A 26,912-nucleotide genomic window follows, 5' to 3' on the forward strand; every position below is an offset into this window, starting at 1 on the left:
GGACAATCTCCCCAATGTTTTGTAATCCGGATTTTGAAATTCGGTGAAAAAAAAGTCTTAAAAATCTCCGCTTTCCGCGAGGGCGCCGATTGGACTAGAGATACGTTGGTCAGCAGCAAAGATAATCTTTGGCTTCTGTCTCGAGAAGAGTATGCTGCTTCTTTGCAGCCGGCAATAAGACTCACGCAGCATCCAAGGTCCCCACCAGGGCGCTGGGGTATGGGGTGCCGCTATATACCGTCCCTTTAAATACTGCAAATCCTGAGCAATCTGGGATAGAAAATATTCCCAATGGGGAGAGAAACAGTTACCATTGCATGCGTTAATCTTTCCTTTGACCAACAATAGATTCACACAAGTTGCTTTGCTATCCAACCGTGTCCACTATTCGATAACATGAATGATCTTTTACATCTGATGAATGATATTTTACATCACTGCCACGTTTCTCACATTAACCCATATAATGTTGTGATTCTTTTGTCACGAATGAACCTGGCAAACCTCCATGATCTCTGTACAGAGAATTTGAGAAGTATATATTCTTGGTGAGGAATGTCTTTCTCATCTCAGTACGGAATGCCTTGCCGTTTATTTTGAGGTCAAGACTGGTTGCAGACAGCACGTCCAAAGGAAACATCATTCTTTCAATTATGCTATCAAATCCTATGTGAATTTTAATATTTCAATTAGATCACACTTTACTCTTCTGAAAACTATAACAACCAGTCTGCTTCATCACTCCTCGCGGGACAGTACCATTAACTGAGGAATTAATCTTGTGAACTTTTTTAGTTTAGAAATACAGCGTGGAAACAGGCCCTTCAGCGCACTGAGTCCATGCGATCAGCAATCACCCATACACGAATGCTGTCCTACACACTGGACAATTTACATATGTCAATTAATCTACAAAGCTGCATATTTTGGAATGTGGGGGGAAACAGGAGCACCCGGAGAAAACCCACAAAGTCACAGGGCGAATGCACAAATTCCATACAGACAGCACATGTAGTCAGGATCGAACCCTGTTGGCGATCCTGTCTGTGGCGACATGTTGCAAGCAGCAGAGCAGAAATTAATAAAATATAGTAGTTCTCAGCTTCCCTGTATAAAAGAAACAACACAAATCAGTGCTGTAACTAATAATGCATTTAAACGCATTAGCGCATTTGCGTTCTACCGATTGTCAAAGGGAATTCCTGAACGCAGAGGAATCACAGACCTCGCGGAGGATCGCAAGAACAGTGAGTACAGTACCTGGAAACACAGGGGAGGCTTCTATTGTATCACCGACCGGCAGGACTACAAGTCAGACTGAAGCGCAGGGGCCAACGACCACCCTACTCGCTAATGTTCAGTCACTGGAAAATAAAGCGGAGGACTTCAGGTCAAGGCTGCTTTACCAAAGGGAGCTGAGGGAATGCCGTGTGCTCTGTTACACAGAGACATGGCTCACCCCCAGCTCCCCAGACGCAGCCATCCAGCCTGAATGTTTCTCATCCATTGTTATGGATCGAATCCAGGCATCGGGAAAGGGAGAGGCGGGTCATCTGCCTCATGAACTCTCGGTGGTGCTCAGACGTGGCAGTTCTGTCTAACTCCTGCTCCCACACCTGGAACATCTGGCGGTGAAGTGTCACCCTTTCTACCTCCCGAGGGAATTCACCTCCATCATCCTGACTCGGTTGACATCCCACCCCAGGCAGTGGGTCAAGCACTGGATCAGAACACCGTGGTGAACACACATCAGTTAGCATACCCCGAAGTCTTTACCATCATAGCGGGGGACAAAGCCAACCTGAAGAAACCACTCCCTACCACCAACACGTTTTCTGCAGCACCAGAGGATGAAACTCCCTTGTCCACTGCAATATGACCATCAAAGATGCCTATCACCATCCCTCTCCCTCACTTCAGGATATCCGACCATTCAGCTGTGCTACTTCTTCCTGCATATAGGTAGCAACTGAAGAACGCACCCCCAGCGATGAGGACTGTACAGAGCTGGTCAGAGAATGCAGAGGAGCAACTGCGGGACTGCTTGTAGTCAGTTGACTGGGCAAGGACTCCACAACAAACCATAATGGCTACTCTGCAGTTGTGACAGACTTCATCAGGAAATGTGTGGAGGAGGGTATGCCAACATCCAAGTGTTTCCTAACCAGAAGCCTTGAATGAACCAGATCTACATTCTTCTGAGGACCAGTTCCTGGACAATCAAGCCTGGCGACACAGGGGTATACAAGAAGTCCAGATACAAGGCCATCAATACAATCTGGCCATCCAGATACAAGGCCAAAAGGGACTTTTGCTCTAAGCTGGAGGATGAGGCGGATGTTCAGCAACTGTGGCAGCGCTTTCATTGTATTACTGCTCTGTATTTTTGTTTATTTTGAATAAAAGCATTTAATATATATATTTTTTAATTGTTTCCCACCTGCTTTAAAAGGGCACCAATAATACTAGTGCCCAAGAAGACCAAGGTGACGTGCCTCAACAGCTATAGACCAGTGGCACTAACATCCGTGGTGATGAAGTGCTTTGAGAGGTCGATTATGGTGCATATCAACTCCTATCTCAACAAGAACCATGACGCATTACAGTTTGCCTACTGCCACAACAGGTCAACGGAGGATGCAATCAAACTGGCTCTCCACTCTGCACTGACCACTTGGACAATAAAAATACATACGTCAGGCATCGGGGACCTGGGGTTGAGGGTACTGCACCAAGGAGTCCCCTGCAACCTGTTTCTCTCGCGGTTCCCAGACTCGCCAGCTGCCTGCCACTTTTGTGGGCTGGAAGAGTCTGTGCACCATGTGTATATGGAGTCCGTGAGGCTGCAGCCCCTGTTCCATTATTTAAAGGGGTTGCCTCTTGCCTTCTGGCTGCATTTCTCACCCACCATCCTCATCTTCAGACACCCTGTGCATAGGGGAGAGGGTAGGGCCAAAGATGTCCTGGATGGGTTGCTCCTGGGCCTGGCCAAGCTGGCCATCCGTGAGTCACGGCGCCAGGTGTAAAAGGGCTCTGTACTGTACACTGACAATTAAAATTGAATCTGAATCTGAATCTGTTCGAATTGGCAAAAACACTTCCTCAATAACAATTAGTACGGGAGCACCTCAAGGCTTTGTCAGGCTCAGACCCTGCTCTACCCAGTGCAAACTTCATCTTCAAGTGCGCTGATGACACCACCATTGTTGGACTTGGACGAATTACAGATGGTGATGAGTCAGAGTATGGAAGTGAGACTGATCAAATGGTTCCAACAATACAATACAGTTTATGTGTCACATTGCACATAAGTGCAAGTGAAATGAATATGTCAGCAGCGGTACAATAATAAAGAACACACACAAAAACACAATAAAAATTTAACATAAACATCCACCACAGCATTCATCACTGTGGTGGAAGGCACACAATTTGGCCAGTCCTCCATTTTCCCCCGTGGTCGGGACCTCAACCCTCTGCAGCCGTTGCTGCGGGCATCCAGATGGTAAAAATGACAAGGTACAAGTCCAGGTAAGTCCAGTTGGCTCTTCCCCACCAGAGACCGCGGCTTTAAGTTGGTGCAGGCCGCAGGCCGGCGGCCGAAGATTTAAAGTCCCCGCCACATCGCAGACAGAAGCACCGCAGACTGCAGGGTCGGCGGTCGATGCTCCCCTCCAGGGATGATGGTAAGTTCACGCTGGGCCCGCGGTAGAAGTTGGCCGCGGGCCGGCAGTGATGGCTTCTTCTTCCCCCGGGTCCCCCACAAGGGATCCTGGGCTGTAGACGCCGCACCAGCGCCAGCTGGAGCTGTGCAGACCGGGCCAGCGAAACGGAGCACTCCCCTCCAGTGAGCCCCAGCGAGGGCTCACCCGCTCCACGCTGAGAGTCCACGCTGCGCCCGCCGCTGAAGTCCCGAGCTCGTCTCCGGGAAAGGCCGCGACGATCCTTGCTGTTAGGCCACGGGGAGGCGACCGAAACGGTTTCCCCCTTACCCCCCCACACAAAAAAGCCAGCACAACAACCTGGCTCTCAATGTCACTAAGACCAAGGAACTAGTTGCAGACTTTGGAAGAGGAAAGATGAAGACCCATAAACCTGTCTATATCGACAGGTCGATGCTGGAGAGAGTCAAAATCATCAAATTCCTGGGCATGCATATTTCTGAAGATCTTTCCTGGACCTAGTACACTGATGCATTTATAAACAAAGCACATCAATGCCGCTACTTCCTGAGAAGATTGCGGGCATTCAGTATGTCAGAGAGGGTTTTCTTGAACTTCTAGCAGAGAACATATTGACTGGTTGAATCACAGCCTAGTTCGGCTTCCTGAGACGATTCTGGAGATTTGGTATGTCAGTGAGGAGTCTCTTGAACTTCTACAAATCTAGAGAGCATATTGACTGGTTGCATCATAGCCTAGTTTGGTGACTTGAATGCCCAGGATGGTAGAAGACTGCCAAGTTGTGAGCACTGCCCAGTCAATGGTATGTTAGCTTTCATAGCAAAAGGATTTGAGTATAGGAGCAGGGAGGTTCTACTGCAGTTGTACAGAGTCTTGGTGAGACCACACCTGGAGTATTGCGTACAGTTTTGGTCTCCAAATCTGAGGAAGGACATTATTGCCATAGAGGGAGTGCAGAGAAGGCTCACCAGACTGATTCCTGGGATGTCAGGACTGTCTTATGAAGAAAGACTGGATAGACTTGGTTTATACGCTCTAGAATTTAGGAGATTGAGAGGGGATCTTATAGAAACTTACAAAATTCTTAAGGGGTTGGACAGGCTAGATGCAGGAAGATTGCTCCCGATGTTGGGGAAGTCCAGGACAAGGGGTCACAGCTTAAGGATAAGGGGGAAATCCTTTAAAACCGAGATGAGAAGAACTTTTTTCACACACAGAGAGTGGTGAATCTCTGGAACTCTCTGCCGCAGAGGGTAGTCGAGGCCAGTTCATTGGCTATATTTAAGAGGGAGTTAGATGTGGCCCTTGTGGCTAAGGGGATCAGAGGGTATGGAGAGAAGGCAGGTACGGGATACTGAGTTGGATGATCAGCTATGATCATATTGAATGGCGGTGCAGGCTCGAAGGGCCGAATGGCCTACTCCTGCACCTAATTTCTATGTTTCAATCATGGGTTCTGACTTCCCATCAAAGGGATTTACCAGAGTCGCTGCCTCAAAAACGCAGCTAGCATCATCAGAGACCCACACCACCCTGGTCACACTCATTTCACACCTGCCATCAGGAAGGTACTTCCCTACTGCCTTTACGCTATTAAACAGTACAACCTCAAATAAGCTCCGAACCACATAGACTTTTATTGCACATTATTATTGCAGGGTGGTGAATCTGTAGAATTCTTTGCCACAGAAGGCTGTGGAGGCAAAGTCAGTGGATATAGTTAAGGTTGAGTTAGATAGATTCTTGATCAATACAGGTGTCAGAGGTTATGGGGAGAGGTAGGAGAATGGGCTTAGGAGGGAGAGATAGGTCAGCCATGATTGATTGGCTAAGGATACTTGATGGGCCGAATGGCATAATTCTGCTCCAATCACATGATCTATTATTGTTTGTTACGTGTACGTATGCCGAGCTGAACTTTTTTTTTTCCTCATTTATAATATTGTTCTCAGTGTACTATGTTCACATATTCTGTGATGCTGCAAGTAAGAATTTCTTTGTTCCATCTGAGACATATGACAATAAAACACTCTTGATTTCTCTGGAACTGTATGCCAGCAGCTCTACTGCTGTCCAACCCCACCCCCCCCACATCACAAATATCTGTGTATCCAATACAATATGATTTTATGCGTCACATTGCACATAAAGTGCAAGTGAAATGAATTTGTCCAATTCCTGTGCTTATCCCACTGGATCCCACTTATCCAAGTACATTCATCTATTCTAGGTGGAATGTAGTTCCGTAAGGTAGAGATTTTTTTTAGTACTTTTATACAGATCGTGTTTTGATACAGTTTGTATTAATTCTTCAGACTGTAGACTTGAGATACAGCCCAGAAATAGGTCCTTCGGACCACTGAGTCTGCACCAACCAGCGATCCATATTAATCTTTGTCAATGCAATACCTCTGCCAGTTAAACAAGGATCAGATAATTCATCGACTAGTTGGACAACAATAATTTTATAATAATGTTTATTCTTTTGCATTTACTGAACCATTGTATAAAATATGAATAAAGCAGAACCGTGGTAAATAAAATCTGTCACATTTTATGCAACACATCTACAACAAACAGTAAAAAGCACCATGTCCTCAATTATGGGGATCTACCACTTTAGGAAGCAAAAGCAGAGAGTTTATGCGCTTAGTGGGGCATTAAGGTAAGTAAGGCACTAAAATAAAATTCAGGCCTCACTGATTGAGATATAGATCACAAATATATTCCACATGAGACTTTCATTTCCCTTCTAAACATTGCAAGAACTTACTTTTTCAGACTAGTATTAATACACTACCTATACAAAAATCTACATCTGCGTATGCACAGTGGGAAAATCCAGCAGCCACATGGCCAATGGAAATGTTACAATAACAACAAAGAAAACATTTCAAATTGTATATTCCACATTCAATTTGCTAGCGTTAACTGCCACAATCATATCCTTTGGCCATGGTACTTTGGATTAACAGCCTATGATACAATTCTGTTTTTAAGTAACTTTTTCCACCAAGGCATTACACGATAAATGATGAAGGCTGGGAAAATAAATATGAAGGCTTTTTTAGGAAAACAATGAAATAAACTACTTAGCCCAAAAGCAAAATACTGCAATGTTGTAAGTTTGTGAAGTGTGAATTAATTTATTTCAACTCCTGGTGTTAACAAATAAATAAAGGACACAATTCATTCATTGTCTATTCTGGATTAGTTTCATTTTATCAGCAGGTTGTTTCTTTTAGGCATTTCTTGAAATTCATTGATCAAACCAATGTTTGAAAAAAAATGTTTATATTTGTGCTTTATTTGCTGGTTTGTAGTGACTTGCAGTTGTACTCTAAATGCATTGCCATCTCATTCTAAAACATCAAGAGAACAAGTTTGATAGAACAAAAATATTTTCAAAATTGTTTCTATGGGTGTTGTATATTATAACGTAGCTCTGAAGGATTTTGAAAATGAAAAGTCATTATTTTGTATACAATACCAACTAATGTTAAGAAGATGTGCATAAATGTTGTTCTTGTAAACTTGGTGAACTTACTTTCAATATACTTTGTCCGCAATAAATCCATTGAATGTTGTCGGAGGAATACCAAAACAACAATACAGAAAATATTAAGCCCAAATGATATTGACAATCCGTTCAATTTGCAAATGTGCTTGTATTTTTACACGTTGACATATCTCAGGAAAATCAAGTGATACTAAGAGAATTAGGAAAAATTATCACAACTGATTCACCCAAAATATTCCAGTCAATATTTTTTTGGTAATACATTGCTTTTCATTGATTTTCAAACAGATTCATAAATAGCCAAACAAATTGTGTGCTTGAGCCAGCCAAAATTATTGAGAATATTTTGGCAACAAAACTGCAGCAACTTTTACAGTCCCAATCATATTCCTTCATCGAGTGAACATGCAAAATAAAGGGGAAATTACTTTCCTGCGATCTCCCTTTTCCCAAAGGTAAGAGATTAACAACAATTTACTTAATTTCTAATGATGTAGTGGAAAAATAAATGATGCATTGCTGCACGTTTTAAATATTGTGGAAGAAATGCGCCTCAGTTTAACCTACGTGTTCAGTTGTGTAGCCGGGAAGTGCCCTCTGTTAATATTGGCAAACAATCAAAAGCTGAAACAACTTACTCAGAATTATTCTCATTAATGTATATGTTTTGATGTTTTAGTCTGAAAGTGTGTAGAGCTTATTATTTTATTCTATTAAACTAAAAAAGCTTTAAGAATATTCTAAAGAACCACTTCCTGTGCTAACAAAGTAGCTATTTTGCTACCTGCAACAGAACAAAACCTACAAAACCAGGCTGGATCAAAGACAGTTTGTTTCAAGGAGGCAGAAGGTGTCAACATTACTGTATATCAGGACATGCTCAGAGAATAATTTGAATTATCCCATTCTCCTTGTTATATTTACTTTCTATATGAAGGGATTGTATTTAGAAGCAATCAAGATGGAATAGAAATTCCAGCTATAAATCTAGCAGAAATTAACTTTGTCATGGAAGGTTTCCATTCCAAACTAGAGAGGTCGGAAGATGACAAATGCTATAAATGTTTGATTCAGATTAGTTTGTATAAGGCCTTTGAAGTGAAGAACGATTGAGGGGAAAGTGGTACATGGAGAAGCGGTATGTACAAGTAGTTTGTTTTCAAACAAATGAAAGACCCTAACCGTCCAAGTAAAATAATCTGATATTGAAAATTGGCTAAATCCTTCATTTTGAAATTGAATTGGAAAAATTTGTGATGGTTACAGTAAAGTAAAAAGAAAAAGTAATTATGCCAACAATGTGATAGCTTTATATTATAGCATTACATGCTGTTACATTTGAGCAAATGTCAGAAGCTGCCAGTTTGGCTGGAATCATAAAATTTAGTGTTCTAAAAGACAAAAGTAGGCATTTCATGAGGAAATCTGAGATCAAGCCAAGGCAATATGGCATAGCCACCATTAATGAAACAATGAATGCTGGAATGTATACGAGGTCAAAGTCAAAGAGAGCAAGGTCTCAAAAGAATGTGGGGCTGGAGCAATTTTATGCAGATTGGGAGAATTATGAGAATTTTTTTAATTAATACACGGAAGAACCAGAATTATCATAAGGCATCCAATGTGGAACTAGCAGGATGTCAAAATGGACCATTGTGGACTCCACTTTTCCTTGGTGATTGGTCAGGCTCGGATTTGTTCTGAATCTTTTCATACCTCTAGTTTCCCTTCTCCCTGATTCAGTTTGAAGGTTTCGACCAGAAACGTCACTTATTCCTGCACGAGCTGGCTGCTCTTGAAAAGGAGGCACAGTCGTCTTTCTTACAGTTTGGCTTTCTTCCCAACCAATTGTTCAAGCGCTTTTGATTGCAACATGGGCCTTAATTTAGTCCAACAAAGAAACTGACAAGTTACTAAAGAACCTTATTAGTCACTTATTCCTTTTTTTCAGAGATGCTGTCTGATCCACTGAGTTTCTCCAGCATTTTGTGTCTATCTTACTGAAAACGATTGCCAGGAAACCAAAAAAACAAAACAAGGTGGAGATGTTCTAGTTAAAACAATTTAGCGCTTTTTACAAGGTCAATGCAATATGTTAAACTCTGCACTAATCACATTTATCTCAAAATAATGTTGTATGATCTTTTACAGCGAGTGGTGAGCAAATCGGGCCTTGATTTGCTTCACAAGCTTTGTATTGTCAGATCTGCCTTAGATTATATATAGAAACAAACACTTTATTTTAAAGATTAAGGTTGTTAAAGTAAAAGGCATGTTGTGAACATGGAGGGTACCTGGATAATAGTGATCAAAATATAATTAGGTTTAAAGCAAAAATAGCTAACTAGAAGCAAATCAATTTCAGCGAACAGCACTAAAGAGAGTGAAATATTGACTACGTGAAGTTACATAGACACATAGCTGATACAAATGATTTAAAAGCCTTGTGGACTCAAATTTTAATACTTGGACTTGTTCACAAAGAGAATTAAATTGCAAACTATTGGAGAAAGGCAGAGGTATGTGAATAAATCTTGCATCTCTTTCAAAGGGTCGACAAAGACGGGCTGAATGTAGCGATGTTACAAAACTTACCTTCAGTGGCACTGCAAGTTCTGCCACTGGCCGTGTGCGCGACTTTGGCGCCTTTGAGGGGGGGGCAGGATTAAAATCCAGTTTTCTACGGGCCTGTCGGAGTCAGATTTCCTCGGGCTGCTAGCTGCTGAAGAAAAATCGATCGGACTTCCGTTCCTGTACTTTTTATTTTTTTAAATCGTGAGACAATTTAATTATTAGATTAAAATGAAAAGCTACTTCTAACGCCCACAACGCGACGGATCGCACGAACGAGATAAAACAAAAGGTAAGTCATCTATTTTACATATAATCTTGCTTCTTGGGATGGCTTTAATCTAATTTTACGTTGCGAAAATGTGATTTGGGCCCCTATACGAACCGGCAGTGTTTTTCCTGCCGATATGGAGTTCAAATTCACAGCGAATGCAACGTTCCAATCGATCGCATTCCAGAAACACCCACTCGTAAGATGATTTAAATGCTCTTCTTTTTGGACAATCATGTCATAAGAGCATCTAAATCATCTATATTTAGTGTTATTGTCTACCCATAGTCAATATTTATATACTAAATATCAGTTTTAGTCCCATGTATTGTGCAAAAAATAAAATAAAATTTGATTATATTGAGTGAATGTTTAGATTAATTTATGGGAATTAAATATTAAATTCCTTCAATCTGGCACATAAATTAATGACAGTGAGGTTTTAAAATCATGTTATACTGTGAATTCTTGTGTGAATGGGATTAGTTTGTTATTTGAATACCTAGGCTATTTAAAAAATATCCTTTTCTTAAGAAATGGAATCTACAGGACATTCTTAATGGGAAAGTAGTGGGCAGAAAGGCATGTCATGCATGGTTTGAAGAGCAACAACTTGTCGTTTACAATGCCAAAATTGAAAAGTTGAGGAAAAACAAGGTCTACTGAGTTGCTTATTAGTTACAATCTGAGGAGTATGATGATGCTACTGATTATGATATGCCAATGTACCAGCTAGCAACTGATCTTTTCCATAAATAGTTTGTCTATTGCTAGAAATTGAAATTTATTTACCTATCTGTTACAGACTTACAGCATATAATACAATAATATTAAAGTTCTGATCTTGAGAATATCACATTTTTGAATTTTCAAGGCAGTCTGGGTGTTTATTACCATTTCCGTCACAACAGTCAATTTTGTAATTAGCTACAATTAAGCAATTAACTAATTATATGCTTTAATTTCAGGTTATCCAAGTAAGATGTTTTATATTTGTTTCAAAATGCTTCAATCTATAATAACTGAAATTTTCATTCAGTTCTCTAAATTTTTAAGAAAGTTATGGCTTTTAACTGTCCTCGATCACAGCTTTTGTGTTAAGTCAATGGAAAAGCAATAGGGAACAAGATGCTAATTACCGAGTATGAAAATGGCCATAACTTTTTTAATACTGAAGATATGAAAGTGAATTAGGTGTCAAACTAAACTTATTTTTATGCTTTATCTGGTGGGATAAATTGTTAAATTGTTTAAATCTCAAAATTTTGTAACATTGCTACTCAATGGCTTCCTTCTGCAGGAATACTATAGTGATACTGCATTAGAAATAAACTTACCTTGACCACTGTATGGAATAAATATAATAGACTTAAAACTGAAGAGTCGCTACAAGTTGCAAGATAATGTTAGGATTTCAGTCATTAAGAAGAGCAGCTCTGGGATTTTGTCAATCATACTGTAGGATGGATTTAATAAATATGTTCAATACTTACGTCAGAGCAAATGTTTTTCTTTAAGGACACTACTATGTGCTGCAGAGAATGGAACATAGCAATTGATTTGTCTGAAAGTATTTGTTAATATACAGTACCAACATTGTTTTGTTGATCATTATTTTGTGCGAAATGTAATATGATCCACATCAAAGCAAAATCTACTAATTAAAATTGGGGCACAAAACTGCTTGAATATTTCCTTGGATTCCAATACTTTTCAAAATGGAGAACCTGTGTGAATCTTAAGAGTTCTATTCTACCCAAATATATTGTATTTAGTTGGGCTGATCAATATAGTTAAATTCTAAAAATTGAATTGTAGAAAGATCCTCAAATTCAATTGAACAGGAGAAAATTGATACAGATACATACCACTTTTCTGTGTGAATGAAACCTAAACGTAGATGTCTTCCTGAACAGTCAAAACTCCAGGCAAAATAGAAGGCCTAACTCAAGAATTGCTGCTGCCAAATATAATCAAGATATCAGTGTGCGTTGTACACACAAATGTACACAAAATAAACACAAATGATTGGGTATCCCATTGTTCAAATCCTTGAAGACTAACAAAGGTGTATGATTTGTCCATTATGCCTCTGGTTGAAAGTAAATAAGTGCATAAGTAAAGCAAGATTAAGCAATTCTATGTTTCATTAGCTTGCTCCCTTTCTTCAATGATATCACCTTCACTCTTTGCACATTTGCTGTCAAATTATTAACCAAATTAATTAAAAACTCTGATCCATCAGCGTGAGTCTCCAGCCCCAGATGTGGATAGATCACTACTAAAGTAATAAATATGCTGCTCCAATACTACCCTTGGGCGTATCTGCTATTCCATAACGTTTTGACTGATTCTCACTCTTCTTCACCCTTGATTGTCAAAAGTGCATCAGCCTCGGTCTTGTAAATAGTTTATAATCAACCACACATATACTTTCAAGGAAAATAATTTAAAATATTAAAAAATCTCTGGATAAAGATTGTTTATGTTTTAAATAGTCAATCTCCTATACTAAGACCATATCCTTTTGCCCTACACTCTCTAAATAACCTCTTGGAATCTACCTAAATATAATTACTCCAAATGTCTTCTAAATCAGGTTGTATAATACAATCTTAGAATAACAGGAGCTTCAATTTATATACTGTACTTTATATAGCAAACATATCCCAACATACCTCACAATAAAATGCGAAGCCAAAATAATCAGATTTAATTCCAGGTGACAAGTCTTAAATAAAGATGCTTGTGGGGAGGGTCATAATAGGGAAAAGTGAAAAAGATTCCAAGAGGGAATTTCAGAACTTAGGATATCAACTGAAAGCAATGCCATCAACAGTGGAATTAAAATCATTGGAGACTGGATATCTGAGGGTTTGAAAATCGAAGATTACTGAAATAGGAAGGGGTGAAACTACAGAGGGTTTTGAAGACAAAAGTATTGTTTCTTTGGTGCCAATGAAGTGATCAAGCAGAGAGGTGATGGATAATGGATGAAAGCGGCAATTAAGGTTTTGATGCAGAAAATCGTATTTGCAGAAAGTAGAACAAAGGAGGTCTGCCTGGACTATGTTGGGAATAGTAAATCTGAAGCTAACAGAGGGATGGATAAGAGTTTTGGCAGCAGGTGAATGTCTTCAAGACCACAATCAAGCAATATAACATGGAAATTGGTGGTCCTGGAATTCGAGACTCAACTCTGTTGAGTTAAACATAACCCAATTACGATTCAGATGGTCATCAAAGAAAGCCATGAAGTGAGTGGTGAGGGAAGAGAATTTGTACCGGTGACTGAAAAAAATAAGTCTTTCTAATAATTATCTGCTTCTGCAGTCCTGGTTGTTAAGCAAAAAGATGCCATTTAGAGTCAACTTTCATGTGAACATGCTCTATTTTCATATGCTGCTGAGAGGTAGCAGTTATGCGCTACAATGTTGAGGACCATATTTTGCACTGCATCTTCCCCTTTGCTCCATCTCTGGTACTGGAGTTTGACCTACAAAATAAACCAAGAAAGGCAGGACGGGAAGGATAGTCTTTGACCCCAAAAATGCCATTAGTGGCTACTCAATCTCAGAAGCCTCCCAATTAAGGAATCAATATCATAGTTAGGGTTGTTATTAGTTTTGGCTTATAGAAAATTCAGTTTGCAGAGAGTTCTGAGGAAAGGGTACATTATGCAATTGGGGACTGCCTGTACAAAGTACAGTGCATGAGGGTTTTATATGTATACGGTTATCAGTTTTCCATAATTATTGAATCTCTCCTCTACCTGATCAAGAATGCTGTTGGAGACTTTTGAACATGCAATTAAAAGTAGTTGCACAGGACAAGCAAGATCTACATGAGAAAATGATCCCTGAAATTAAACCAAAAACATCACCCATTAAAAAGAAACCTAAAATATCTTGCTTGTGAACCCTCATAATTGCAACAACTTGCATTTATATTTCAGCATTTTAAGTTGGGGGGGGGGGGGGGGGGGGGGGGGGGGGGGGGGGGGGGGGGGGGGGGGGGGGGGGGGGGGGGTGGGGGGGGGGGGGGGGGGGGGGGGGGGGGGGGGGGGGGGGGGGGGGGGGGGGGGGGGGGGGGAAGGGTACTTCAGAGTTTAATTAGATAAAACCTGCATCTTCTCAGCTCCATGGATCAAAAGTATGATCCTGACCTTGGGCTCCCTCTATGTAGAGATTGCATGTTCTCCCTGTGATCACTTGGGTTTCCTGCCACATGACAGACATGCTAGTTAGTAGTTTAATTAGGTACTCTAAATTGCCCCCACTAGATGGGTGGTCAAAGAATAAAAAGGCAGTTAATGGGGATACACGAGGATACATGTGGTTTTTGACGGTGACCATTTGATGGTCGGTGTGGGTCAGGCAAAAGACCCGTTCCCGATGGCTCAATGGCGAAGCAACAAGCCAAAATTACCGATATTTTACTTATTCATTTTTCATGAATTGCATATAACAGACAATGCAGTATTTATTGCCAATCAATAATTGCTCTTCAAAAGATGGTGATTAGCACCTGCTGTGTCCTTCTGATGAAGATACACTGACTGCTACTGAAAAAGAGTTCCAGCAACATTGAGCAGAAACAGTGATATAGTTCTAATTGTTAATTGATCTCAAGATGCAGCATGACTTGGAGGGGAACATTCAGTTAGTGGTGTTCCATGCACTGTTTTTACCTCTTTTTCTGGTAGAGATCATGGGTTTGGGAGGTACTGTCAGAATAGTGTAGGTTAGATACTACAGTGTATTTTGTAAATGGTACTCACCTTAATCATTATGTGCCACCAATGGAGGCAATGAATGTTTGGAATAGTGGATGAGGAACAAAGCAGACTGCTTTATCCTGCATGGTGTCACATTTGTTGTTGTAACTGCAATGGACAGGCAGAGTATTCCAATTTGATTTGTGCCTTGTAGATCGTGGAAAGACTTTGGGATGTCAGGGGGTAAGGCAAACACTGCAAGATACCCAGCCTCTGATCTGCTCTCATAGGCACAGTATTTATGTAGTTAATCCTGTTGTGATTCTGCTTGAAGATGCAACAATGAAAATGTTTTGCCTGGCAAGAATGGATTTTCTTTTGTTGGAGATGGTCATTACCTTACATTGTGGCATGCTAGTGCCAATTAACCCATTTGTGTGAATGTCCACTCATTTGTTGTTACAAATGTCTAGAGTGTTGGAAGCAGAGACAATGACAGCATTTAAGTGTCTAATTGAGCATTTAAATTATCTAGGCATAGAAGGATGTGTGCTGAAAAATGGGATTAATAAAGATAGGCTTAGTAGTAGGCCTAATAGTCTGTTTTTCCCAGCTGTATGACTAAGACTCAATGTTTTGCAATCATCCCTACTTACAATCCTTAGAATTGCCCTAAAATCCATCTCTAAGAAAGTAAGGAATAACATGAAACGAAAGTGCAAAATTCCAAAGTATGTAATCTAGATGAGTAAAGATGCACTGTCAGATGCTTGAAAGAGTGTGAGGGCAAGCAGGTGAACGCACAGCATAACAAATTCAAGTCAGAAAAAGTGCAGGATCTTGTAGTGTCAAAAAAAAAAAAAAGATAGCCGCTATGGAGAAGGGTGGCCGTGCTGTGAAGGGATTCAAAGATATAAATTTTAATAAAAATGTAAATTACTGTGTTTTTGCTATTGGTGCTGGAACTTCCAATTTGAATACAATCCAAAAATTAGATACATTTCATTAATAAGATACTCAGAAACTGAATCTGTGATCATCAGTAGTTGAACAACATCGAGTACAGCATTGTAGGGCGAAAGAAAACACAGAACATGAACCTTGGGGGGCAAGAACCTTTTCAAAGTTTCAATAATACATATCAAAGGAAAAGTAATCGTTATCCTAAATTACAGATAACCCTTCCATTGATTAAAATCTGGGTAAGTTACCTTATGTCAAAAATCTTAATGCAATTGGCAAAACAGATTAATAACCCTTCAAACATAATCCATTAGACCAAACTAACAAATATCACTGGTCCATATATGGGAACTGTCAACCCTTTCATGAGCTAAAAAAGATTAGAATTCCTGTATAATAATTTATGGAAAAATTGGGCATCACCTCAGTAAAGATTGACTTCGTTTCTATTATTCCCAGCAACAAAATATTGTACAGAACAGGTGTAGAAAATCAATATCACCTCTTCCAAACATGCAATCAACTGTTCCAATTACAACTTAATAAGCAGACCCTTGCACTTTCAGTTTTTCAGTTCAATGAAAATGCAGCCTAAAGAAATTTGAAATGGTTTACTCTTACAATAAAAAAAATAAAATTTCTTTAGACATCAAATTCACTAGTAAATTACTTTTCAAACAGCACATCAATCATGCACATTGTACCTGCCAAATTGATAAATCGCTAATCACGCTAAAAACCAAGTTGAGAGCTTTCAAATAGCTCCCATATTTTTTTTTTCTGAACTTCAAAACATAGCTGATCAGAGAGAACATTCCTCCTGATCTGATATTGGGAGAGTTGTGGGGGTGGGGTGGTTCTAGTACCACATAATCTGATGGCAGCAGCAAGTTTTAGAAATGCCAGATATGGGAGCTTTTGTCCCATTCCCTGAAATTTATTTCAAGTACAAACTGAGGAGGCAGCAGTCTGCTTACAAGGCATACCTTCTCTTCTGTGCTTTTTAAAAAAATTACATTGCAAATCCCAAACAAGTACTAAGCAAGGCCACTGCATCTTTTAGGAATCCTACATCTTTTACTCCTCATGCTTGGGTAGAAGCCTTTGAGTAAAAATGAAAATGTGACATAACTGGCAGTGGTACTGAATTAACAAAGAAATAGGATCACATACATCGTATATCAATTTGTTATTTACCACCACAGTGGTAACAAATAGTTACACTACTGATTCCAACTACTTTGAATTTAGCTTTAGCAGTGTATTTTCACATACACCTTCTTTACCCTACATAATAAACTGGAATAGTCTCTGCAAGGTATTCAACTAGAATGATGCAGTATGATCCAATTTTATTCAGAGCTTTACCGACCTCATTGTACTATGCCTCTGCTTTACTCAAATTCAATGGGCCACCTGAACATGTGTGTTCTGGAAGTAAATTTTACCCAAGTAGTAAAAGGTAGACAGTTGTCTCAAAGCAGGAGGTCTCTTACTTCAGCATGCTACCATCACTGAATCAGTCATTTCCATTAGATCACCAGCCAGTTATTTGTTTATGATATTCTGCCGTGATACAGCCGGATGTACTCTAACAATCTCTTCATATTTTGGTGGTGGATCACTGTATGGCGTAGTTGTCTCCTCCCCACTGCTTTCAACATGTCCAGTAACCTCTTCATACGAAGGTGGCGGGGTTGCATTGGACAGTCTCGAAGACACAGACGCAGATTGTTCCTGCGCATACAGATTTCTATTTGATGGCTGCCCACTGGGCTCACTAGGGTCTGAAGTGGGCCTGGTACTCTGATGCTCATGATGAGATGGGTCTGTCTGAGCATGTGGCGTCTCCCGATGCACAAGAACGCGAGGGAGGCTTCGTGTTGTGCGGCTTGTCAGGTACCTACTCTGAGAGTACGTTGGCCGGCGTCGAGTTGCTTTTTGCAGCTGGCATCTCCAGATCACAAAGAGTGCAATAACAATTAACAGTGCTACACCCAGGAGAGGGACAACAACATAGATTGCATCAGTGCGCTCTACACGGAGACCAGAATTGTTGCTTGGAGTTGTGTACGGATTTTTATTATATTCCTTCCAGAATTCCATCTGTTTAAAGAAAAACAGGAAAAATATGCAGATGTGAAACCAGACCCAAGTTTCACCATTCAGATATTACAGTAACTACTTACTGTATTTTATTACAAATCCAGATAATCTCACTCACATATCATGCCAAATGTGAATTATATTTATTTGCATCAGTAATGTTTTAATAAGAGTTGATAATACTGCAAAATAACACCCCCTTCCCAAAGCAAAGGAAAGATAGTCAGCCAATAAATCCTCCCATGGCAGCACAGAATACTTGTTTTGCATGAATAGCCAACAGAAGATGCACGAGTGTTCCTTTACTGGTCGATTCTTTCACAGTAAATTCCTCCATAGCTGCATAGGTACTATTATAATGCTGTTCGGGAGAAAATTCCAGGATCTAGACAGCTACAATAAAAGATCAATTTCTTTCTACATTGGAATGTGCGACTTGGAGGGAAACCTGCAACTTTCAATGCACGGGGTTTCAATGCACGGGATGCCCTTTTCTTCCTGGTAGAGACCATGGGAATAGAAGATGCTATCAGAGTAGCCTATGCAAGTACCTGCAGCTTGCTTTGTAAATGGTACACAGTGCTGCCACTTTAGTAGTTTAGTTTGTTCGGTGTTGTCAGAGCTGCAGTCATCGAAGAAAGTGGGGAGTTTTCCATCACACTCCTGTTTTAATCCTTTCACCAACAGGCACAAGGATGTCAGGGGGCAAGTTAATGACCAGTAGTGATGACCAGCGTTAATGACCAGTAGTAAAATCATAAGATATTTATCATCATCAGTCAATATTAACATATGTATATATGATGCATGTAAAAGGTTTTCATTTGAATTTTATTTTTAAATTATTCAACACTAAAATCAATATTTACAAATCGCACGTCTTTGTACTGCTCACAATCCTATATCTTCATATTCCTTTGCTACAAACTGTGCTAACCTTCACAATTCATCAATACATTCCTCTCCCACATGCATCACTGCCATTTTCACCAATAAACTCTAAAATCTGTTGGTGACAAATTCCCACCTAAGCCACCAATGAGCCAAAGACATAAGTATTAGTGGATTTGACATTACCCCAAATCTTCTACCCAAAGTAATCATTGGATTACACAAGTGATAGAGAAGAGGCAACATTGCTATTTGTGCCGTTTGTTGCTGCACTAAACAGATCTTCATCGAACAGGAGAATGGAATCCTGTTTCTGTGTCCAAAATATTAAGGAGGGACATCTTTCAGGCATGCATATTGTCCCACAGGATCCTCAGCTCCTCTTGGCTCATGAGGATCTTGATGGATCAAAAAATCATCACCCCTTGCCCACACTTGAAAGGTCCTTATTAATCAAAGAGTGAAGATCCAAGGGGGAATATAAAACATGGAGGAAAATGTGTTCCAAGACTTAAAATGAGATAGGAGGGAATAAAACGAGTGACATGCAAAGACCAAAAATTTCACCGATCAGCTTCCTGGTACATGTGGCTTATAGTGTGACCATCTCTCCCCACCATCCCTCCCCAACCCCTTTCTCCCCAGAGATGCAATCACAGACTTGTTTTCCCTCCATAAGTGCATGCACAGAAATAGCATTTCAATGACTGAAGAAAAGCTAACTGTGTGAACGTACTTTATGCGAACCTAAAAGCAACAACATGTTTATTTCAACTGTAGCATTAAGAAACAAACATGCATGTTGATTGGAATGGAATTCAATTTGCTAGGCAAGATAAGGCACCACATATTGCTGTTTTCTGTTGCCTTTGGTATAAAATTGCAATCAAAAATATATTTGAAAGTTCATAATGTAGGCATTGTCAAGCCCATCTTCATGTCACTGAGTCTCTGACCAGTTCTTTGTTGCCACGGCATTTGTGCAGCAAGTTCAGTTGAATATCTGGGAAGTGGGACCCCAGATGTTGAAGGTAGGAGACCACTGTTAATTGCAATCGAGCCCCTGTTCTGCCTTCTCAGGTGGATGTAAAAATTTCTCATGGCAAAAAAAGTTAAGAGCATGACAGCAGATGCTGGAAAATTGAAGGTAGACAAAAGTGCTGGAGAAATTTTCCCACTGAGGTTCTCCAGCACTTTTGTCTACATCTGATTACTGTTGGTTGGAGCTTTGTGACATGACCACATAACATTCTTCCAAGAGTGTTTAATTCCAAAAATATTTAATAGGCTGTAAAACTCGTATCTTTCTATATACCTTTGTGTATGGAGTTGTGGGGGGCGGGGGGAATACGACACACCGTGCTGATTATTTAACCAAGCTGCCCACCCAGGGAAGGCATAGTATTCACGGTTTAGTGAATTGCATGGGGAAATTTGTCACCATCCCATTTAGAACACAGAAATGTGATATAATAAGAGTACCCAGTGCAGAAATCCCAGTTTTTATTGCCAATTGTAATATGTCCAAAGAGAAAACACTTCTGTATCTGGTGATATCAATTCAACATTTAACCTTGTACTAAATATCATACAGGAATTCCTGAATATCTTATATTTCAAGAATTTGCTGTTTTTTTTTATTTTCAATCACTCAGAAATGTTTAATGCAAAGTTCCCTCAAAACCATTTTATCAATCGCCCTCATTCAAATATGGTACAGGTACTTAATAGTCGCAGCATAATCTCTAAAGACTGTGCATTCAAAAAAATCTCATGTTAACTACAGGACAGGTTGTAAAATAAGATCAAGCTTGTTATTTCAAGAACAGAACAGTACAAGTAATAAACAAGATAGTGAAAATGCTTGTTTTCAAGGCGGTTTCCTTTAACAAAATATCCCAGAATGATCATAAGAGCCATATTAGGCAATGTAAAGAATAAGCCATGTGGCACGAGCTGACCATGTGGCACGAGCTGGATTCTAATTTCACACTTTAATTAACTCTTCAAAATGAAAGGTTCATCAGGCATACCTTATTTCATACAAATGTATGATGGATCCCTCTAGTCAAGTGAAAAAATTCCAAACATATTAACTCAATCCCATAATTATTTATTCTAGTAATATCTTGATAATAAATGTTCATCTTTCTGATCTTTAATTTTCTGGTTTCCTCCGCTGCTTACCTTATTTTAAATACTAGTGACATGCACAATTTTCAATCCAAATTTAATACAGGTGCACAACCTTTTATCCGAAAGCCTTGGGACCAGACACTTTTCGTAATTCAGAATTTTTCGGTTTTCGGAATGGAAGATTTTTAGCGTAGATTTTAACGGCTGGCTCAGTGGTAGAGTGCTCGGCTCGTATCCGCAAGGTCGCGAGTTTGCGCCTCGATCCCGGCAGTTACTCGATCGCGTGTTTGAGTCTTCAATGTAGGTTTTTCTTGCAGAATAGGAGAGAATAGGGAGGGTTAGGCTGGGATCCTTCTCTGCGAGATGATCTTAGTGCGGGAGACAAGTGTAGGAGAGGTGTACTGACTGTGTGGGCAGAACTTTGGAAGTGATTGCCCACCATTCTCAAAAGCCGCTGTGTCTTCCTGTCCCTCCAACTCCAGAGGAATCCGCTCCCCGATGGGCCGCTACGGCGACAAGTGGCAGTTCGCCCACAGCCCGAGCTGCGGCCCCTCATCCGCAACCCGGGTTCCTCTGGAGTTGGAGCGGGGCTGGGCTAGAGTTGTTGCTGGCTGTGAGTCTCTGGGATCTCCGTGCTTGCAGTGGGCCTGGGGGTCGATGTCCCGATGAGGGGGCGCAGCTCGGGCTGTGGGCGAACTGCCACGTTGCCGTAGCGGCCCATTGGGGAGCGGCTTCTGGTGGTCCTGACATCTCTCAGCTCCTGTCCAGGGGGACGGCCGGAGACGTCAGGACCAACAAGAACCCGCTCCCCGATGCGCCGCTACAGCGACAAGTGGCAGTTCGCCCACAGCCCGAGCTGCGGCCCCTCATCCGCAACCCGGGTTCCTCTGGAGTTGGAGCGGGGCTGGGCTAGAGTTGCTGCTGGCTGTGAGTCTATGGGATCTCCGTGCTTGCAGTCGGTGTCCCGTTGGTCCTGACGTCTCCGGTCACCCCCCTGGAATGGAGCTGAGACTGGGAACTTTACCGCCCTTGCCCCCTCCCTCTGCAACTGCAAACAACCCCACAGTTCCCAGTCTCAGCTCCTGTACAGGGGGGTTGCCGGAGACGTCACAGCCCGAGCCATCAGCTTCTGTTCCTACGGGGACAGCGGAGAGCGTGTTCCTCTGGAATTGGAGCGGGGCTGGGCTGCTGCTGGCTGTGGGTCTCTGGGTTCTCCGTGCTTGCAGTGGGCCTGGGGGTCGGTGTCCCGTTGGTCCTGACGTCTCCGGTGACTGGCACTAGCTCCGACGTGAAGACAGTGCAAAGCCCCCGCGCCGGTGCAATGCGCGGGGAGCTGGAGAGGGGAGGGAAGGGGTCACACACATGGCCGGGAAGCAGAAGGGTGTAGGTGGGGTGAAACTGAAGGGAGCGCCAATTTGCTGCTGCCCGCTGAGTTAAAAAAGTTCCCACGCAAGACTCACGATACACTGTGTATCGTGAGTCTACCGTGGGAACTTTTTAACCTCAGCGGGCAGGCAGCAGCAGATTGTCAATTATTAACCCTCCCGCGCAATATACCCTCACCTTCTCTTTTATGAATGGGGCTTTAGTTCCCCTTTCTTCGAGGACCGACCAGAGGTTCCGCTGTCACCTCTGCGGGCCGCCCTCGGTGAACGTTTTCAAGGACCTTTCTTCAAGGACTGAAAAAATGTCGCTATTCGGAGGTTTTCGTTATTTGGATCTTCGGATAAAAGGTTGTGCACCTGTACTTCCCAAATCAAGAAAATTTGCAAATGTTCTAATTATATAGAACATTACAATGCCCTCACCTACTTATTTTAAAACATTGAGATTGTTCTATGGGATATATATTTTTTGGTGTTATTATTCACTTTATTGTTATAAACTCTTGCTGAGACCCTACACACGATTCAAAATCACCTTGAGACGTCATTTAACATCTTCCTAGACAGTCAATAATTCCACAAGTTAATTATTTAAGTGGTTCGCCATGTCTTTATTTAATTTACACAATCAACATTGAATTTTCAAGCAGCAACATTACAACAGTCCAATCTTGTTTCATTAAAATACTTTAGATTTTCATTAATGATCATTTTGTTAACTTTTTCAGGTTTCTTTTCATTTGTAGTTTTAACAACACATTTATTTCCATTTGGTTTTCTTTGTATTCTTCCCCATTACCAGAATTTCTCTGTACTTTAGTCATTACACAAGTCTGTAATGATGCTACTTGTCTAGTATTATATTATTCCATACTTAGTTAGTCATTCACAGTTGTAAAAAATAGGGCTGATATCAAGAAATTCTTGTGTTTCTTAAAAGGTGGATTCATTTGATGCCATGGAGTTAGTGGTGGAAAATGGAGGGATACAAATGGAAGGGACAGGGAGATAGCAGAGATTGGGGAAATGGGTAAAAAGGTGGCAAAGTCAAACCTTCACCTGTAAAGGATCAGAGGCGTGGTGGTCAGGTCAAGTCATCAGAGGTATGTGGTTCAGCACTGAATATCGGGGATTTGGAAAAAAAAGCACTTGGTTGGGATGATGATTGGGATTACGATTAGATTGGCTTTTGATAATGAGGGGGGTCAAGGGTATCTACACATCATGAAGAGGGGGAATTTGGAGTGAAGGCGTTGGTAAAATCCTGTAAAGTAACTTGGTGGCAGGAGAACTCTCTCATGAGACCTTCTGATGACATCTGCTTTGGAACAGTGGCCATATTGAATTTAAGACAAATGCCCTCAAGATGTACATTGGGGACCAGTTGTGCATGCTTCCAGAAAATTCCATGCACAAGTGCTCCTAATGCACAAATGACCAAGAACAATTTTAGGATCAGATGCAATAGAATTACATGCAGATTCGAATGAGTGCCTTCATGTTGTGCAAAAACACTAACTTCAGGAAAGGCTGGGCAAAGTGATTTACTTTTGTTTACTTTTTGATAGATACATCATTAGTCTAAATCTGGCCGATATTCTCGTAATTATGATATTTGTTGATTCTGGAACGTATTTCTCGAAGAACTTCAACTGCTACGTAGATTAGTACCAAATAATTCTGTTCATATTCGTATATTCACAGTGGCGAATCTTCCAAATGCTCACGGATGACATTTAATCGCAGTGGAAGTCGTAATAGTATATACACAATAAGGTGGTGCACATTAAAGTTATGTATACTTTACCAACAAATTAAGGAGTGAACTCGGAAGAATATCCTCACCGTTTTCTCTTTATCCTCAAACACTTCTTTTGCCTCTTCATAGACACAAATCTCCTCTCTACATTCCCGTTCAATACTGCCTTGCCGAATCTCTTCTAGAAAACCATTTGCTCTTGGAAACCGCTTCAGGATGGAGTTGGCATCTTTGGATGTAAGAAACACTACAGGGGCAATGAAAATATTTAAACCTTGTTGGTACATTTCTGAATATCTTTAAGAAAAAAATATAATACCTAAAGAAACACAATTAATAATGTGCAGCAATGTGCAATTTCAAATTAATGGAAAAAGTTAATGGTCTCAGATTCTAGAATCATAAAAATCACAATTCTGCTAAATCTTGTAAATTTCTATTGTTGACCAAACAATTCATTGAGATTGCCATTTGTGAAGGAAGACAAAAGGAAATACTGCAAAAGGCCACCTATGCACTGATCATAAAAGAACCAGAGCTGAAACTCACGATATGGATCCTTCAATTAAGATTTTCCAATGGCCTGACTATTTTTTTTAATTATCTTTATAGTTTGGTGGAGTAGCTTTTTAAAGAACCCAATTGGGTCTATTGAAGTAAGCAAAGTTAATTTTCTGTGAACAATATGCAGCTAAACACACTAAATGCTAAGTAGTTTAGAATTGATCAATTGCTATCTGAAACAGAAAATAGGTCACCATTTTCATCATGAACCTTCACGGTAACAGCAAACTAGCAAGGGCACATTTTTATGTAAAAGATATCAAACATTTGGCATTTCTGGTCAGGCTCATGATCCCATGGGTTAAACCAGTACCATTGCTCACTGAAGTTTGAATTACAAATTAATTGTGATGATGTGGAGATGCCAGTGCAAAGGAAGGTTTCTCCATGGGAAAGCAAAAGACAATTAGCTGCATTAATCCATATGGACTGCAAGATGGCTAGAATGGGATAACCCAAGATAAATTACAGTATTGAAAGGTATTATAATAACAAAGACGCAAATGCTGAATTTTTAATTTCATCCTCATCCTAAGAAATTAAAAATTGTTAGACATCAAGTACTTTGAATCAATGGTTTAACCTGGTTTTCGTTGTTGACCCTGAGAGAACTGCAAATGGAGCAGCAGAGCCCTCAGAAAAACTATTGTCTGTAAAGCAGACTTAGGTAGATGGCTGAACCATGCAAGAGGGCTTTGTTTTGCATTCTATTCAAACAGATCAGATATACAATACATAAATAAAAACTCAAGTACAATAGATAGAGCAAAGGGGAAGATAACAAGTGCAAAATATAATTCTCATCATTGTAGCGCATCAGTTCCAGTGACAAAGTCCAATGTCCTCAATGGGGTAGAGGTGAATCAATCAGTACCTTAGCTTATGGAAAGATCGTTCAGAAGCCTGATAAGAGGGGAAGCAACTGTTCATGAGTTTGGGGATGTGTGCTTTCCTTCTTCTGCTCGAAGGGAGCAGGGAGAAGGAGGAATGATGGGGGTGGGACAAGTCTTTGGTAATGAAAATGATAGGTACAAAAGATCAACTAATACACCCAGCTGGATGACCATCATGAATTCATGATCCAGACTCTCAAACCATCCCTCATATCACTTGGCACGACATCGCCCAGAACAGTCAAATAAGAAATTAACAACTTACGACCAATTTAGAAGAAAAAAACTCAGAAAGTTTTAAATGATTCAGACTAGTTCAGCAGATCATTTGACAATAAGACTTTTATTTTTTTAAGTCACTCATCTCTAGAATCCCAAGATCTTCATCATAGGCAGGAAATGGGTCTAGCTCTCTTTTAATGGTATTCAATGAATCATCAGAAGCAGTAACTTGGTCCATTGGCGCAGGGCCGGCCTTAGGAGTTGCGGGGCCCAATTGATCTACCCTTGCCAAGAGTAGATTACTCTGGTGCGGGGCCCCCTTGCTCGCGGGGCCCAACTGGGAACAATCGGTTCAATCGGCTTAAGGCCGGCCCTGCATAGGTGCATTATCATCTAAAGAAGAACCCTCCCAAAATCTACTCTAGTCTTGCTTGGGGTAATTGTATGCACAATTTCAGTCATCACTCACCTAACTATTTAAACAATCTGCAAATACAAATACAGTGTTCCTTAAATTATACCCAGTACCTTCATTATCTTCGCTGAATTCTTTAGTAGTAGGAAGTAGATTCTGTTTTTTGTGCTTATCTGTACTTTAAGTTGGGTATCATTCTTATGACCCTCCTCTGAAGCTCTTTCAAGACATCTGCGCTACCTATCAGATCAGGGGATCATAATTGGACATGATTGTCCAAGCAAGGCCTAAATATAATCATACAAAATAGTTTGCTTTATTTTAATTGTCTGGAAATTTTTAATAATGATATTGGTACAGCTTTCTATTACATGATTCAAATGCATTGTATGCTTCTTTACAATTTATTTATAAATAGACCAAGGGTGTCAATTCCCCCCCCCCCCCCAAGAAATCTTGGAAATTTTTGAGGCAACACTTTACAGCAGGAGAAACAGTTTAAAAAAATATCAGAAATAACATCATAAAATCAATGATTTACTCACTTCTTGCTGGCCTGGAGTAGTTCCTCCCTGGGTAGAACACATATGCCTGTCAATAAGACAAAAGTTATTATTTTTTTCCCCATAGCTTACTTTCCTTAATTGAACTGAAATACTGGAGACTTGCTCCAACTGTACACAACATTTATATATACAGTTGGAACAAACCTTCCAAAGGTGACTTACACTGGAGTGTGTATCAGTACTTAAAACCTGGAGCAAATTGAGTGACAGGAAGAGTAAGTAAATAACAGTTCACTAAAACTTTGATTTA

At 40.5% G+C, this 26,912-nt stretch overlaps 2 protein-coding genes across 2 annotated transcripts in view; one reads left to right on the top strand and one right to left on the bottom strand.

Annotated features, from left to right (window-relative positions):
• pin4 (protein (peptidylprolyl cis/trans isomerase) NIMA-interacting, 4 (parvulin)) overlaps positions 1-26,912 on the top strand; it is a 275,834-nt gene that overhangs the window by 182,408 nt on the left and 66,514 nt on the right. The gene's annotated exons all lie outside the window — the stretch shown is intronic.
• LOC129702206 (transmembrane gamma-carboxyglutamic acid protein 3) overlaps positions 15,656-26,912 on the bottom strand; it is a 27,346-nt gene continuing 16,089 nt past the window's right edge. Inside the window, exons 2-4 of the mRNA XM_055643850.1 lie at positions 26,642-26,687; positions 24,089-24,249; positions 15,656-17,831 (exon numbers count right to left, since the gene is read on the bottom strand). Of these exons, the coding sequence (XP_055499825.1) occupies positions 17,274-17,831; positions 24,089-24,249; positions 26,642-26,687 (765 nt within the window). The 3' untranslated portion in view covers positions 15,656-17,273. The remainder of the gene's footprint in view (positions 17,832-24,088; positions 24,250-26,641; positions 26,688-26,912) is intronic.

The sequence above is a fragment of the Leucoraja erinacea genome, chromosome 12 (genome assembly GCF_028641065.1).
Source record: "Leucoraja erinacea ecotype New England chromosome 12, Leri_hhj_1, whole genome shotgun sequence".
NCBI lineage: Eukaryota > Metazoa > Chordata > Chondrichthyes > Rajiformes > Rajidae > Leucoraja > Leucoraja erinaceus.